The 15,806-nt window shown below is 55.7% G+C and overlaps 1 protein-coding gene across 5 annotated transcripts in view; it reads right to left on the minus strand.

Moving 5' to 3' along the window:
* Window positions 1–12,591: 12,591 nt before the first annotated feature.
* Window positions 12,592–15,806, minus strand: part of SDK2 (sidekick cell adhesion molecule 2) — a 168,983-nt gene continuing 165,768 nt past the window's right edge. For all 5 annotated transcript variants that reach the window (XM_030534609.1, XM_030534607.1, XM_030534605.1 and 2 more), the window contains one exon: window positions 12,592–14,588. In XM_030534609.1, the coding sequence (XP_030390469.1) occupies window positions 14,235–14,588 (354 nt within the window). In that variant the 3' untranslated portion in view covers window positions 12,592–14,234. The remainder of the gene's footprint in view (window positions 14,589–15,806) is intronic.

Consider the following 15,806-nt stretch of genomic DNA (forward strand, 5'->3'; position numbering starts at 1 on the left):
CGGATTGACACCGAGCAGCCCGGCGCTCCAGCTCCAGCTCCTCCGGGGATGATGTCATTGCTCGGCCAGGGCCAATGGGGCGAGGCGGCGTCACAGGGGCAGCCCCGGGCTCCTCCATTCAAACCCGGAATGGCTCCGACTCTCGCTCCATGTGGCAGGCGGGGAGGGGGAGCCGGGTTGCCCAATGCTGGAGTGTCCCGAGTCATGATCACAGGGCTCTGGAGCGCGGGGAGAACCGGGCGGACGGGGTCACTCACACATGGCAGTTAGTCACTGCTGCCCCAGCAGCAGGGTGAGGAAACGGGCTGGCACCCCCAGAGCAGAGACACTGGTACTAGCGCCAAAAAAAACAGGAGTCCAGTGGCACCTCAAAGCTTAGGCCCAAATAAATCTGTTGGTCTTTAAGGTGCCACCGGCCTCCTCCTTGTTTTTGTGGGTACAGACTAACACGGCGACCCCTGATACTTGTTACTAACGCGCTGGTTCTCAAGCAGGGGGCCCGCCCAGCACGGCTGGTATTAGACTCGCTAGGGCCCAGGGCAGAAAGCCAAAGACCCACCATACAGCACTGCAGCCCAGGTCACTTAGCTTCACGGTGTGGGCCCCTGGGCCATGGCTCTGCTTGCTACCTCGTAACGCCGGCCCAGGCTTTTATCTGCAGACAAACGGGTTGGGCGGAGGAGTTTTTATAGCATGTTGGGAGGGCTCCGAAAGAAAGAGGTTGAGACCCCCCTGGCCTAATGGATTCGTGTGTTCAACTTTCTATTAACCCCGTGGCTGGCTCACGGCTGTCAGTGAGTGTCTTCAGCTATGAAGTAGAGTTTGTGAGCACGCGCGCGTGCACACACACACACACACGCAGCACTGGGAGTCAGGACACCTGGGTTCTTCTGTGCTAGACTGCAACAGATCTGCTGGCATATCCCTTCCCTTCTCTGTGCTGGGGGGAGGGCAGAGGGGGATCCAGTATTGTCAGGCTCACCAAAAATCACAAAATTGGCTTTAAAATCGTGAGATTATGTAAAAACAATAGACGTGAGGTTCTTTTTTTTATTGGCCGCCTTCTTTTTGAGCATTTCGGGTGCACTGGGGTCACATTTGGAAGCTTTCTCCACAGCCACAAGTGCTAGAAACCTACTTTTCCTTTAAGAATGAAGGTTGGAATTATCACATATCCACTTGACTCCAGGAGCTGGGGCTTCAAGGAAACAATAATTATCTTGAGGCTCATGACACATTACAGCTGGGAGCAAGCCCCCAACCTGGGTGACAGAAACTTGCTGGTTCTGCTGGAGATAGCATTCTAAAAACAATGGCATGGGTTGCAGCCCGATGACTGACGCAGGGGATCGGACGAGCTTGTACTCGTCTGGCCTGCAACATTCACATCACTGTTCTTGAGCTAGTGCGTCTGTCTGCCTCTGCCAGGAAGCAAGCTGCCAGCCATGCTGTAGAAACCCCTTAAGTTTCTCCATCTGTAAAATGGGCCTAAAGATATCCATTGCGCTTTTCATTGCAGGGCATTGTGAGCTGTTATTCACTCACTGGGCACACTGGGAACTTAAGTGGCAGGAGCTATGAGAAAATACTGTCATTGCAAAGCTGCGTGTGTCTGGGGAAGTTCGGAGTTATTGCTAACAAACCACAAGGAGAGAAAACGTCCCGTTTCAGGGGGTTAGCAAAGCTCTTAGGGATTAGGATGAGACCTTCATGGGGGGCAGGTGATTGCACATCTGCCTGCTGTGGGATTTCCTGCCCTTCCTCTGAAGTCTCTGGCGGCGGCGACTGAGATGGGTGGCCCATGGGTCTGCTCCAGTCTGGAAGGTGTAGAACTGATAAATTAAATAGTTTTTAATTGTTCATTTTATCAATGTAACTTCTGTTCACCATTCACTCACTTGCCTACACTGTAACTTCTGTTCCTTGTTTGCCATATTGTAATTGAAACCCCATTTTAAAACGCTCACTCCATTTTGTAAAAGCTTCCTCCAGCCTTCATTTTTGCAAACCCTGCTGTAATCTTATTAGTTTAGTTTAGCTGTGTGACTGAGGTATGCATGGATGATGGAATCAACCTCCAGCCCCAGCCTGTCCTGATGAAATAGAGTTCAAACCCCACCGGCTGAAGATACAGACAAGAGCCCTAACAAGATAAGAAGAGTCCACCCTAAAAAGAAAAGGTACAATAGAAGGAAGATCAAAGCCAGGTCCCAGGATGAAAGTCACGTCTGCAATTTACGGGTGATCAATCACCAAACCCAGAGGCAGCGTGACACAGCAAGACCTATAGACTCTGGATTCAAACTCAAACCTACAAAAAGGATGGGTGAGAGGGGAGACTTTGGAGGGTAACATTCTGCTGCCAACATAGAAGGGCATCGGTGCAGGCCCAACAGAGACCCAGCTCGTCCTTCTGCCCGGCTTTCCTGGCCAGTTAGCCACCACAAGCTACCAACCCAAGCTGCAAAATCAAGCCATGAACTCAAGCTATGTTCAGGACTGGTAACTATGCAGCAGCTGCAGATCATCTGATGTGTGTGTGTGTGTGTGTGTGTATTAGGTATTAGGTATAATGTGTGTGTATAAGGATTAAGATATTAGTTATTGGTCATAAATCAAATTATCACAATAAACGTGGCATCTTTGTCTTGCCCCCTGAAAAGATCCTGTGTAGTTTTGTCTGTACAACAAAGGTCCCTTGTTTTTAAGTGCTCATGCAGGCAAATGCAGCAAAAGCTGATTTCCACCCAGCAGGAGCTCACGTGTAGCCTTGGATGCTGACTTTAGTGCTGTAGTGTAGACGCTGTGCTGCTGTAGTGCTGTAGCGTAGATGCTGTGCCGCTGTAGTGTAGACACTGTGCTGTTGTAGTGCTGTAGAATAGATGCTGTGCCGCTGTAGTGTAGACACTGTGCCGCTGTAGTACTGCAGTGTAGACACTTTTGACATAGGTGGAAAGGGTGTTTTCTGTCGCTATAGTTAACCCACTTTCTGCGAGGCAGTAGCTAGGTGGACAGAAGAATCCTTCCACCAACCAAACTGAATCTACACCAGGGGTTAGGTTGATCTAACTGTAGTGCTCAGGGCCTGAGCAGCATAGCTAGTTTGATCTAACTTTTAAGTGTAGCCCAGGTCCGAGCACAGAGAAGTTAAGTGGCTTGCCTGTGGGCATACAGCAAATCATTGGCGGGGATTAGAATGTGCTCAGACCTGTGCTCTGTCCTCTAACTTGCTTCTAGCATTGTCCTCTGAGACTGCAAAAGGAATTCTTTCATTTTCACCAGGATGGCAGGCACTGGAGGTTTGCAAAAGCAAACTCAGTTTAATGTCTCATCTGCTCGATCCATTTATTACTGATGGTGGCTCCTCCGCCTCTGGGGAACTAGCTCATTATTACTGAGCCATACCATTTCTCATACGGGCACAGGAACAAAGCGTGGCACAAATGGTGCATGGTTGGGATTTGCAGACAAGGAATGATCAGATCTCAGGGACTGCAGGCTACACCCCTGCCTTGAGGCTGTTCTTGGCTGGGTGCTGTGTGTAGCGAGTGCCTCGGTGAAGGGTCCAGAGTTCTCAAAGCACTTTGCAAAGGAGAGAGATATATTATCCCCATTTTACAGCTGAGGAGACTGAGGCAGAGGAAAATTGAAGTGACTTTCCCAAGGGCAAAGGCTGAGCCAATGGCAGAACTAGGACTCCACCTTGGCTAAATGCTAGTCGGGAGCTCTACCTACTGCCCCAAGCTGGTTCCCCAGTCATTGGCTGATAAATAACCGTTCGTATACACAGTGCTAACTACATTTCACTCTACCCTCCCAGTCCAAGCTGCTGCATCGCAGGGCGCTGGCAGGGGAGCGTGTTCACATGAGACAGCCCAGTCAGGAGGGATTAAAATCAATCGCCCAAGCTCGGCTGGTGGGGAGACGGCTGACGTTAGGCTGCAGCCAGAGGGGCAGCTGGACTTTGCAGGAGTGCGATGCGCAGGCACCCACTGACCTTGAAATATTGCCAGTCAGCGCCGGGCACTCCCAACCTGCCCCAGCTCTTCTTTGGCTCCAGGCTGCACAGAGCCTCCTGGACCCAGCCTGCAGGAAACAGCAGCGAGGTTTGCCCGCGGGCACTGGTGTTTCAAGGCTCAGGAGCAGGGGTGTGCATGGGGGGACGAGCTGAATCAATAACAGCCCCCCCACCCCTAAGCCTGTTGCTGGGTTTCTTTCATGGCTTCTCGGAACACTCTCAAAAGAAGTGGCAAGAAAGCAATTGAACAGCGCTCGCTCACAAGGCCAAAGAGAATGTGCCAGCCCATGGCAGCAGCCGGTATCCCACCGTTCCTCCAAGAAGTGTAATTGAGCGTGCAAGACAATGGCATGCCAGGCTTGTCTCACTAGATTGTCTTCAGGGCCACCTGAGACCCTTTCAGAACAGCACAGCCTGAGGGAGGCGGCTTCCCATCAAGCCCACATGGGAAAACCAGAACACACCAGGTTTGGTTTACATATGAGCATAAGCATGGCCAGACTGGATCAGCAGCCTGGCTCGCCACCAGGGACCAGATGCTCCAGGGGAAGATTCAAGGAACCCTGCAGGAAGCAGATGTGGGATAATCTGGCTCCTCATGAAGGCCTCAGCCTGATCCCTAATGGAGATGGGTTTAAACCCTGGGACAGGAGGGGTTTTAAATCTCCCTTCTAACACACTTTTGTTCACATGCACTATTACAACTCTGGCTGTCCTTGTTATCCACATGAATGTCCAATCTGTCTTTGAAGCTTGGTAAATTCTTGGCCTCAATGACATCCTGTGGAGGGGAGTTCCACAGGCTAACCATATGCTGGACCGAAAGCAGTTCTGTGCCTAGTTTTGACTTTGCTACCTTTTGAGTTCATTGCTTGTCCCTGCTCTCTTCTCTGCCTGGGTGGACTTTTCTTGTTTAGTCCTTGAAATGGGGGAGTGAATTCCCTGGTGGTGGTGACGGACGAGTGATGCTGGTCTCAGAGCTTTGTTGGAGCACCTCCCCGCTCTCCAAACCCGAGGCAAAATAGCCAAGCTCCAGGGAGTGATGTCATGTGGGTAACTATCAACTGCCTTTCAGATATTACCACATGTGACTAATTAAAAGCTGTTCAAGGATTGAGGGGAAATCAATGGCTTTAACCCTTCTGGCTGGGATGCCCCTTTGTTGTGGGTGAGTGCTTGCGTGCACTGGAGTGAGTGCACATGTTGGCCTCATAGATCCCTCACCCATCCCTGCTGTCACCGGTAGCACGAAGAAACGGGTCTGACTGTGATGCCAGGATGCAAACTCAGCTGCCTAAATCCCATATAGAGCCACATGCCTGCTGAGACACAGAGCTGGCTCCAGGATCTGCTCTGCAGGGATGAGTGTGGGTGGGCAGGGGAAGGAGGGCAAGGGGCTGAAAGCTACAGTCCAGTGTTGGGTGAGGACCGGGCTCCTTCAGGGATGCAGCCTAGTGGGGAGCTAAATAGCCCGTGAGCAGTGGAGGGCAAGGCAGAAGGGGGCCATGCAGCTGTGGGCTTTACCCAGGTGCCACTGCACGGTCTCTCGGCGAACTGCAGGCTTGGTAGGTGGCCTGGCAGCTCCAGCCAGCCGGGATGGCATTCTAACAGGAGGCACGAGCAGGGCCTGTTTGGGGAAAAGCCTTGGGGCTAATCCCCAGGGGTGTAAATGGCATGGGTCGTGCAGAAAACAAGCCAGGATGGTGCAAACCGAGTCTGACTTACACGTGGATGGCCCCTCCCCCCCACATCCTCACTGCGTGTCACCCACTGGGTTCGATTCCCAGCTCACCGGGTTCCCTTTAGGCCTTAAAGTGGCTGTGACCATCCCCCTGAGAGTCTCCCCTGACCCCTGTGCTGGAGGCTTCCCCAGGTAGTGTAGGGCAGGCACTAAGGCCCTGCTTCTCCCTCGTGGCGCAGGGGACAGACTGGGGCCATGTCGGGTGTGGCCAGACTGCACTGCCCTATGGCTTGTCTCTGATCCCCAGGGGATCTTGGGCAATGGAGGCTGAGCATATGTTAGAGCAGCCCTGAAACTGCTCTAAGTTACAGCAGGGTGAGGCTCTATCCCTGAGCCCCCTCTGTCCACTGAGAATCCTGGCCCTTGTCGTACACTGACCTGTTCAGATTGCCACACTACATTCACCCCCTCCTAGCGCCGGGCAGGAATTGCACTGTCTGCCTTGCACAAAAGCAAAACTAGTGCAAGTGATTCTGCTTGCACACTAGGAAAGTGCAAGGGGCGCTGACTTGTAACTCTCGCCCACACAGGTGTGACTGCAGGATGTGGTGTCAGGGTCCTGTTTGCTTTGGGCAGCCTGGAGAAAAGCAGGTTAGGATCCTTGGTGTTGAAGCGGCTGAGCCGGGTACTCAGGGGACACCCCCACCCCTTCTTGCTATTGTAATCGCGGCACAAGGCTCTGGGCCTTTGATGTAGTCACTTGCACCAAAGCCAAGTTCTGCTCTTGGACACTTGCTAATGTCACCAAAAATTCACAGCAACAGGAGCCGCGGCAGGACCCAGTCCCTGGGTCCCACCTGTCACGGCTGGAGTGCCAAGGTAGGGCTGGCGCTTGTGCAGCTGGAGGGAGCCAGCGGAGGGTCAAGCCAGGTTCCTTCTGACACAATGCGATGTGACGTGACGTGGTCGATGGCGCAGGGTGGGAGGCATCCTCGTTAGAGCTGATACTGCAGGGCAATGCCAGGCAGGAGATAACCTCACTGCTCCTTGGCCGGCATAGGCGACCTTGGCTTCACGCCCCCCCATGAAGGATGGCGTCACTAGAGCAGCCCCCCTGTGCTGGGCAGTGCCAACTCAAGGTCTGGGGTGGGTTCCTTTGCCCATTCCTGGAGGCCCATTGGGACCAGGGGCCAGACCGTATCAGGGCAGCCTCCGGACAAGTGAGGCACAGGATGACTCCACCCTGGGTTCTGCACCAGTGCAGGATGCATCGCATTGAATCTAAAGCATCCCTGGGAATCTCAAAGCCCTTTATCAACTGCCTCACGGCTGAGCCATAAGCGCTGGGCTCCTGGCCTGTATGCAGAACCCAGTCTGCGGAAGTTTGGCCACTGGCGCCAGCGAGATGGGAGTTTGGCTGCTAGTCCAGAAGGAAGGCTGGGATTGAGGTTTGCATACACGGAGCATCGGCTCTATCTACCACAGTACTGGGCAGGGCAATATGCCCGACACGGGCCCAGCCAGAACACTACAGGGTGAGTGGCTGTTTGGTGCCTCCTGTGCAGGCACCAGACAGGCGCAGATCCAGCATCCACTCCCGCCTAGTTGCCAAGACAGGGTGCACGACCTGGGAAATAGCCCCTGGGCGGGCCAGGGGGCAATTAAAGCAGCCTGGAGGCATCAAGGCACTTTTGACCCACCAGGTTTTGCAGTGAGCACAGCTCAGCCAGAGCAGAAGATCCTGCTGCCTGGGATCTGGGTGACTGGTTCCCAATCCCCCAAGTGCTGCGGAAAGGGGAGCCCTGGCCTTTTCCTTAGTGGTGTGAGCGAGGACTGACGTCTTGGCATCAGGATAAGGTAGCAGCAGGGGCCGGGGCTCTGGTCTGCCAGGACGGCTTCCTTCCTCGAGCTCTGCCTGCGGAATTGCTCGTCGTCCCCTCTTCTCTGGTTTGCAAACTGCTGATAAGTGACTGTGTTTTGCCCTTGGGTGAAGCTCAAGTCATAACAGTGCAAAACTCCGGAGGCCTGTCAAGGCCCGTTTGGTCCCCGCGCTGATCCAAGGAGACAGCTCGCTCTCCCCTGTTACTCCCTCATACGCATGGACTGTGTGTCTACAATGCCCAGTGCCTGGCAGACAATGCCAAGGCAAGCAGGGTGACCAGACAGCAAGTGTGAAAAATGGGGATGAGAGTGGGGGGTAATAGGAGCCTGTATAAGAAAAAGACCCAAAAATTGGAACTGTCCCTATAAAATCAGGACATCTGGTCACCCTAAAGGCAAGTGACATTCTAAGACCCATGCTGGTGAATTCACGGTAGCCATGTGGGGGTTGTATGGGGGGGGGAGTTGTATAAATCTTGCTCCCCTGCCAAACCACCTCCCTGTTTCTCAGCAGCCCTGGGTGCAGCAGGCACTGCCCTCCAGCGTGCACTGGTTTTATGGGCATGGGGGGTGTCTTGTCTAAGGCAGCGTCAGAAACAGGGCACTAGCAATCAGCCCATCACCTGATGGGAAAGAGGGGTCAAAATTAGCCCTGCCGTCACCAGTTGCAACTGAGCAGGCGGGGGAAGCACTTTGAGGAAAGATGGAGCGGCTGGGCCTCGTGCTTAGGCTGCTCGCCAGGAGTCCGAGCCAAAGCCAGCGGGAGCCTGTCCATTGAGAGCACAGGGCTCTGCATCGGGTCTGCCCCTGCAGGTCAGTGCCCGGAGGGGACTAGTCTCTCTCGTTACTAAGTACAGCTGCTGCCAGCTGGGAGTCCCAGGAACAGCTTGTGGCCATTCCTGGGCATAGTGCTGGAGAAACCAACAGCAATTCCTTCCTTCAGCCAAGCCCTGGGCAATCCCCTCCCCTCAGCTCTGACAGCTCAAATCACCGAGCCGCGGTGGACACGGTCCCGATTCCTTCCGAGCCAAGTGGATCAGTGAGTTCGCAGCCCCACAATGGGCACCAGCCGAAGATGATCTAACGCCAGCCATTTAATGGGCGAAGGAGTTCCGTGAAACACACCAAGCCCTGAAACGCTGAAGGGACCAAACGATGTTTAGAAAATGCCGATTGGCCATGGGAATTCTTGTGTATATGGAGCTCTCCCCCACCCCGTTCCCGGCCTTTTAGTTCGAAACATTAACTCACTAACATGCTATTGGCCATTCTGTCTCTGTTCCAGCTGACCGCCTCTCACAATTATTACGCTGCCCACCAGGTTATTTTAAATGAAACGATGAAGCTTCCCGGTGGTGGGGTTGGACGGACACTAAAGCCAATGGTGATGGTGAGCCGGGGGTCACAATGCTTTTGTGCAGAAATCCTCTCCGTATCCGGCTGAGCAGCGATGGCACCACGGCAGAGAGTGGTACCTCCCAGGGGAGCGGCGGTCGCTCTCTGCCACTGCTGGGCGCTCCCAAGGTCTTATGCTCCAGCCAGTCACACAGTTCTGCGTGTGTGGGTGTGTGCAGATACACTATAAACACAATCTGGACCAACAAGGGCTTCCGGTCAGGTTTTCGCCTCGCTCTGCACTTTCCCAGAGGTTGTCAGCACCAGCAAAGAGTGAAATTCAACACAGAGGTACCACTACAGAGCCAGTCCTGCTAGTGGCAATGAGCTGCCTGCGGCATTTGGACTGGGCACCGCTCCCAGATTCAGCTGCTCTGCGCCAAGCTGTCCCGGCAGAGCCGTTGGGCTCGGGTCTTTGTGTGCCGTCATTTGGGGTGCAGTTCGGCCCAGCCCAAGGCGTGAAGCAGCGCATAGGCCCTGGGCCAGCTCTCTGCATGGGCTGGATGTCACCCGGGGAGCAGAAGCAGCTTAGGCCATGGGCCGGTGCCTGTCGAGTGGCTGTGCTTGCAGCTGGGCTCTGGCTGTATGTGCCGTGCAAAGAGACATCAAAGCAGCAAGGCCTCCCTGGGGAATCAGGCTTTAGCCAGAGCTGAAAAGCAGCCCCCGGGGCCCCTGGAAAGGGCTGGGGGGGGGGCTCTTTCACCAAGTGACCTGGGCTGGGATGCAGCTGCAGACGCGTTGCCGTGGAAACGGCAGATGCTTAGTGCAATGGTCACAAGGCTGGCGCTCAGGGGGGAGGGGGAGGCCTGGGATTTGTCTCGCGCTGGACGTGGCATTGCATTTCGCCCGCCATTCCACCCCCTCCTCCCCGAGCACCTCGCAGAAGGGTTTAATCCAGGGATGGAGCCAGCCTGGATGCACAATCGCCCAGGCCTGGGACTGGCCTTTGAAAGCAGGGGCTGGAAGGAAGGAGACGTGTGGCCTCCCTGAATCCCAGTCCAGCTGCAAACGCATCCTGCCTGACAGCCAATCAAGGGGGCCTGTGCCGAGGCAGCTTCAGCAGCCGGTTCCAGGCCCCCCATCCTCAGGCAGAGCCACCAACGTCCTTCCGGGCTCCCTTTAGGCTTATGCTTTTCCAGTCAAACTTGGTCAGGATGCATAACGGCTCTATCCACACCTGAGTTAAAGCCCCTCCCCCCCCCGACACCACCTGCTAGTGGCAGTGGGGAAATGCCGGAGCGGGGGACTCCAGCTGTTTGCTTTGCTGCCCCATAAGCACTACCACCTTCCAAGGAGGCCAGCAGGCTCTGGGTGGGGGCACCGCGCACTGGTCTGCAGCCCATGGGGGCTATGGATGGGTGGGTCAGCAGGGATCTCTCAGTGGCCAGGGAGGGCTTCACGCCAGCACGAGCAGGAGCTGAAGGGCAGGACAAGACACAAGCTGGGATCGGATCTTCTCTGCTTGGACTGAAGCGTAGAGGAAAACAAGAGGAATGGCAGCGGAAATAGACATCCTAGCTCTTTTCCAGCGCTTTCAACGCGTGGCTCAGCAGCCGATTTGAAGCGCCCAGAAGGCAAACCCAAAATGCAAATAAATGCTTACAGCTTGGCAGGCAGCAGGGCCCTTCACGATGACCTGGGCTGACCTCCTGCGTGACACAGGCCACAGACCCTCGGCCAAGAACCTCTGCCTCGAGCCTGTAACACCCATTCGCGCTACAGCCAGTCTTGAGTTAAAGCCATCAAATGACGAAGGCTCCACTCCTTCCTTTGGTGAGATGTTTCCAGCTGACTTTCTAAGGCAGGTTTTCGACAGCGGGCCTGCTGAATCCTAGGGACGGGGTGGAATCTCCATCCATAGAGGTTTTGAAGGCCCGGCTTGACAAGCCCTGGCTGGGATGATTTAGTTGGGGTTGGTCCTGCTTTGTGCAGGGGGTGGGACTAGAACCTCCTGAGGTCCCTTCCAACCCTGATCTTCTATGAATCTTTGCCAGTTTTTCACCCACCTTCCTGGCAGTGCAGACCCCAGGGCTGGACAGAGTGGCCTCAAAATTGGCTCACTAATGTCATATCCCCGCCCTACTCCTGCTCGCCACTGCCCTCTGTATCCGTCGGACGGCGGCTTGCCAGCGTTCTCTGATTGCGGCCTCACGCCAGGAGCTCACGTGCAGTTACTTGTGACCAGAACCCCTAAGTCATTTTCAGGGTCACTGCATTCCAGCCTCCCCTTGTGACCTAAAGCCTTTGCTCCCCCACGTAGGCCCTTGCATTGGGCGGCGTTAAAATGCCCAGTGTTCAAAGAAGCCACCTTAGCGCGAAATCCATCATCATTTAGCTTCCACCGATTCTTGTCAGCAGCAAACTTCACCAGCAATGATTTTATATTTTCTTCCCAATCATGAATAAAGCTATTGGAGGGTCACAGGCGGATCCTTGCGAGAACCCCTCCCGTCCTCCATGATGATTCCTCATTTAGTTACTTTTTGTGAGTTGGCCATTAACCAGTTTCTAATCCACTGCTGAGTCCTGTCTAGCTAGAACAAGCACACTCTGTCTCTCTGCTATTCCTTCTTTCAGTCCCGGCCGTGGCGGACGGCTCGGGCAATGCAGATTTTAGGACTGGTATGTCAGCTGCACAGGAAGGTTTCTGCAGGTCTGACCTCACCACTCAGGCCGATTCCAGTGAGGGGAGGACCCCATTGACTTCAGCAGATGTGGGGTCCTTCTGCTCTGTGTCTGGAGCCAGAGCGATCCCCCGCCCTTCACCCCACCGAGGAACCAGCCCTGCTGCTAATGGGTTTGGAATCTGCAAATTAAACTGCCAGCCGGCCCCCTGGGGATTCTTTATTATCTATTTCCTGGCTCTGGGCTAATCCCAAATCACGCCTTGGCCTGCAAGCCAGGGTCAGCGTCTTCAGGGTATTAGAAGGTGCTGATTAAATCCTGGGCTCACCGGAAGCAGCCAGCACTTGCCCTGTCCATGGTGGTGAGCGGAGGAGATGAGGATTTAGCTGCCTTGCAATGAGAGGGGCTGTGGGTTTGACTGGACACTTCTTTCCTGCATAGCTGTGATCCTGGGGAGGTAGGGACCTGGCGACACATATCTTTGCAAAGTAGGGCAGGTGCTTCCTACAGGGACAGAAGGGGTTTTCCCTGGCTGGAGTTAATGGAGCTCTCCACAAGGCGGTCTGTGTGGGAGGAGGGCTGAGCTTTGTAAAGCTGCACCAATGGGAGCTCTAGTGTAGCCAAGGCTCTGGGGGACACGGGTATTTTAGCCACCGTGCTGTCCAGCCCTGCCCTGAGCACTCAGACAGCACTGCAGAGCTGATTTCTGGCCAGCTCTTTCCCAGGATAACCCATTCCTAGGTCACCTGCACAGAAACCACTGCTCCTTCTCTGCACACCTGAACATAGGTGAGAGAGACCCCGTGGGCCACAACTACTTACCCGCATCACCCTCCCTTGCAGGAATACGCCTGCAAAAGGTACCGGCAGCTGGGAAGTTCGGGGTGATCCCAGCTCCATCCCTTTCTCAAGTTCTGCAGGGTACAGGGTCATTCCTGAGTGCAGTTCTCTGGTTTTGGGGGGAGAGAAATAAACCAAAAAACTATTCCAGTGCTTTTGAGTCTTTATTAAAGGGACCCCACGCACCAGGTTCAATCCTCTGTCAACCAGCCTGGGCCAAGAATGTGCAAATATGGGCAAGAGCTCGTGGGGCATCATGGATGGAGCCAATCACCACGGGGACAGCTCCGGACCCCATCCACAGAAGGACAGGGACACAGTGGGGGACAGCCGGACCCTCCACTCGTACTTTGCACCCGTGCGGAAGGGAAGACGGCTGAGAAGTTCGGGATCCAGCTGACGAGTAGGCACTGTGTGTTTTGCAATGCTGGAAACAACCACCACCACTGATCCCCCTCCTCCCGGTTCTGGCCCCCTCCCCTCGCATCCCCTGCCAAACCTGGGCACTAAAACAGAACACAAACAAAGACTTTGGCTGCCAATCCATCACGCCCTGCCCCGCCCCACTGTTCTGCTGGAGTTAAAGGGGCGGCATCCGTCCCAAGCCAGGGGGAGAAGACCACGTTGTAGGCGGAGGATACATCTTGCCCCGCAACCATCCCGGGCCCCAGGGCATTTTCCTTTCCCTCCCCCGCTCCAGGATGGGGCCAAGGAAGGAAGAAATGAATTGCCGCCCCAAACCAAATCTCAGTGCCGATAAGCAACCGTCCCCGTGCTGGTCACCTGCCCCGTGGTGCAGTTCGGCCACAGAGGCCCCCTCCCCAGCAGACAGCGCTTCTCGCCAGGGCTAAGGGGGGCTGGAAGGGGGATGTCTCCTCCAGAAGGATTCAAGTAAATCGATTACAACTCCAGCATCCCCATCCCTCCCAAATCCACTCTCCACCCACCACATCCCGCCCCAAAGCAGCAAACCAAACGGCTGCATATGGGCTGTGTGTTTCGGTTTGTCACTTTTCCACACTCTGACATGGCATGTCACGGGGAGACACGAGAGGCGATGGGCAGAGGAGGGACTGGCGAGCCGAGTGGGCAGCCTGGCAAAGCAGGTCCCACGTCCAGCACACGGGCCATCGGGCACGTCCGCGGCCCACTGAGAAGCAAGGGCCCGCAGGCATTGTTCCCACCTAACGCTGAGTGGAAGAGCAGCACCGTTCCCATCCCACATCAGGCTCTGCCGTGCTGGGCCGAGGACACCATTGGTCGCTGGTTGAAGTCTTGTGCAACCACGCTGGCCGACGCCACTTCCACGCCCCGCTCCTTTGGATGCCACGGGTTGCCGCTAGCTAGGTGACCTCTCAGGGATTGCACAAAGAAAGCTTTGGCCAAAAAGGGGTGGGTTTGTCCTGTTAGCAAAGGCCCTTGAGTAAACCCGCCTGCAAGGAGCCAGCGCCGTGTGGAGACACCAGAGTCATCCGGGAGCCCACCTGCTGCCGTCCTTTACCCTGTGACTTTCCTCTCCGTGCCTCAGCCTCAGAGAGAAGAGGAGGCCCCCCCAGCTGGACTGCAAGCTTTTGCAAAGGTCCTTTCAAGGGGTTCCTCTTCTATAGGGCTCCAAGCGCCTCTGGAAGCAGCAAATGATTAGAATCCGAACGGGGTCTGCTTGTCTCTCCCCGGCCGGCGCTGGGCTCGCCCTGCCGGGACGTCTCCTTCGCCTCAGAAAAAATAACTCTGGACATAAACGTGGATTTGGGATTTTTTCTCCTTTTTCGCTTTTCTTTATTTCTTTTGAAACCATCAAACAAAAGAAGAAAATCCTGCAATGGGGGCTCGAGAGCCCGGCGCCAGGCTGCTGGGGGGGCGGTACAGGGTGCTCTGCTGGCTGGGGGTGTTGACGGGTGTCTGGGGGGTTGGAGTCCTACTGACTTTGGGCCGGAAGAGGCTGCCTTGCTGGGTGCTGGTGCTGTTGGACAAGGGGCAGTGGTCGGGGTCGCCGGAATCGCTCTCCGTGTAGCTGTAGGCCTGGGCCCGTGAGATGCCCTTCTGCTGGCGCCGCCAGGAGTTGTAGTAGGTCGGGTCGCTGATGTAGTGGTTGACGAAGGAGTGGGCCTTCTGGTGGTTCTGATCCACTTCGTACTCGCTGTCGCTCCCCTGCAGAGACAGAGCGCTGGGTTACTCCAGGTCTGGCTGTGCCCGGCCGCAGCTCTTAGCCGCCCAACAAGCACATGCCCACAGGACATGACGCTAGCAGGAGCTGAGGGGGCACCCGCTGGGCACTGCCATCAGCAGCCCACTGGGCACTGGCTTGTGAGAGGCAGCTTGAAAACCGTGACCCTACATGACATCAGAGCGTGCTCCTGAACCCTTCCCCCTTGCACCCATCCTGCAGGCAGGGGAGTGGGTGGGCAGGGGCAACCGGGGTCTCCCACACATTGGTGTGAGTCCAGAGTGATTCCATGGAACAGCACTGGAGTAAGGGAGGGTCTGAATCGGGCCCTGGGGGAAGCTGGTGATAGAGCATGAGCAGACCCAGGGCCTGTCCCGGCCTGGCGTCCCTTCCCCAATGACCAGAACCAGTGCGCAGCTTGGCATCATCTCCCCAATAACCAGATCCAGCACCTGGCCCGACTTGGCGTCCCTTCCCCAATGACCAGATCCAGCACCCAGCCTGGCCTGGCCTGGCATCCCTTCCCCAGTGACCAGATCCAGCACCTGGCCCAGCCTGGCCTGGCATCCCTTCCCCGACAACCAGATCCAGCACCTGGCTCGGCCTGGCATCTCTTCCCCAATGACCAGATCCAGCACCTGGCCCAGCCTGGCCTGGCATCCCTTCCCTGACAACCAGATCCAGCACCCGGCCCGGCCTGGCATCTGTAACGGAGTGTGGGGGAGTCCGGCCCTGCACCCCTCTTCCTGGGACCCACAGTGACTCTCAGCCAGCCAGTAAAACAGAAGGTTTATTGGACAACAGGAACACAGGTTACAGCAGAGCTTGCAGGCACAGTCAGGACCCCTCCACCGAGTCCTTCTGGGCTTTCAGGGTGCTTGGATCCTAGCTAGGATACCCTGAATTCCGCCCACACAGCCCCAAGCCCAAACTCAAAACTGCTTCCCTCCTGCCACTCCCTTCCTTTGTCCCCTTCCCGGGCAAAGGTGTTGACCTTTCCCCTCCCTTAGGCATCCCTTCCTCGACAACCAGATCCAGCACTCGGCTCGGCCTGGCATCTCTTCCCCAATGACCAGATCCAGCACCTGGCCCAGCCTGGCCTAGCATCCCTTCCCTGACAACCAGATCCAGCACCCGGCCTGGCCTGGCCTGGCATCCCTTCCCCAATGACCAGATCCTGATCCCAGCCCAGTGTCCCTTCC

Source organism: Gopherus evgoodei, chromosome 15 (assembly GCF_007399415.2).
Source record: "Gopherus evgoodei ecotype Sinaloan lineage chromosome 15, rGopEvg1_v1.p, whole genome shotgun sequence".
Classification (NCBI taxonomy): domain Eukaryota; kingdom Metazoa; phylum Chordata; order Testudines; family Testudinidae; genus Gopherus; species Gopherus evgoodei.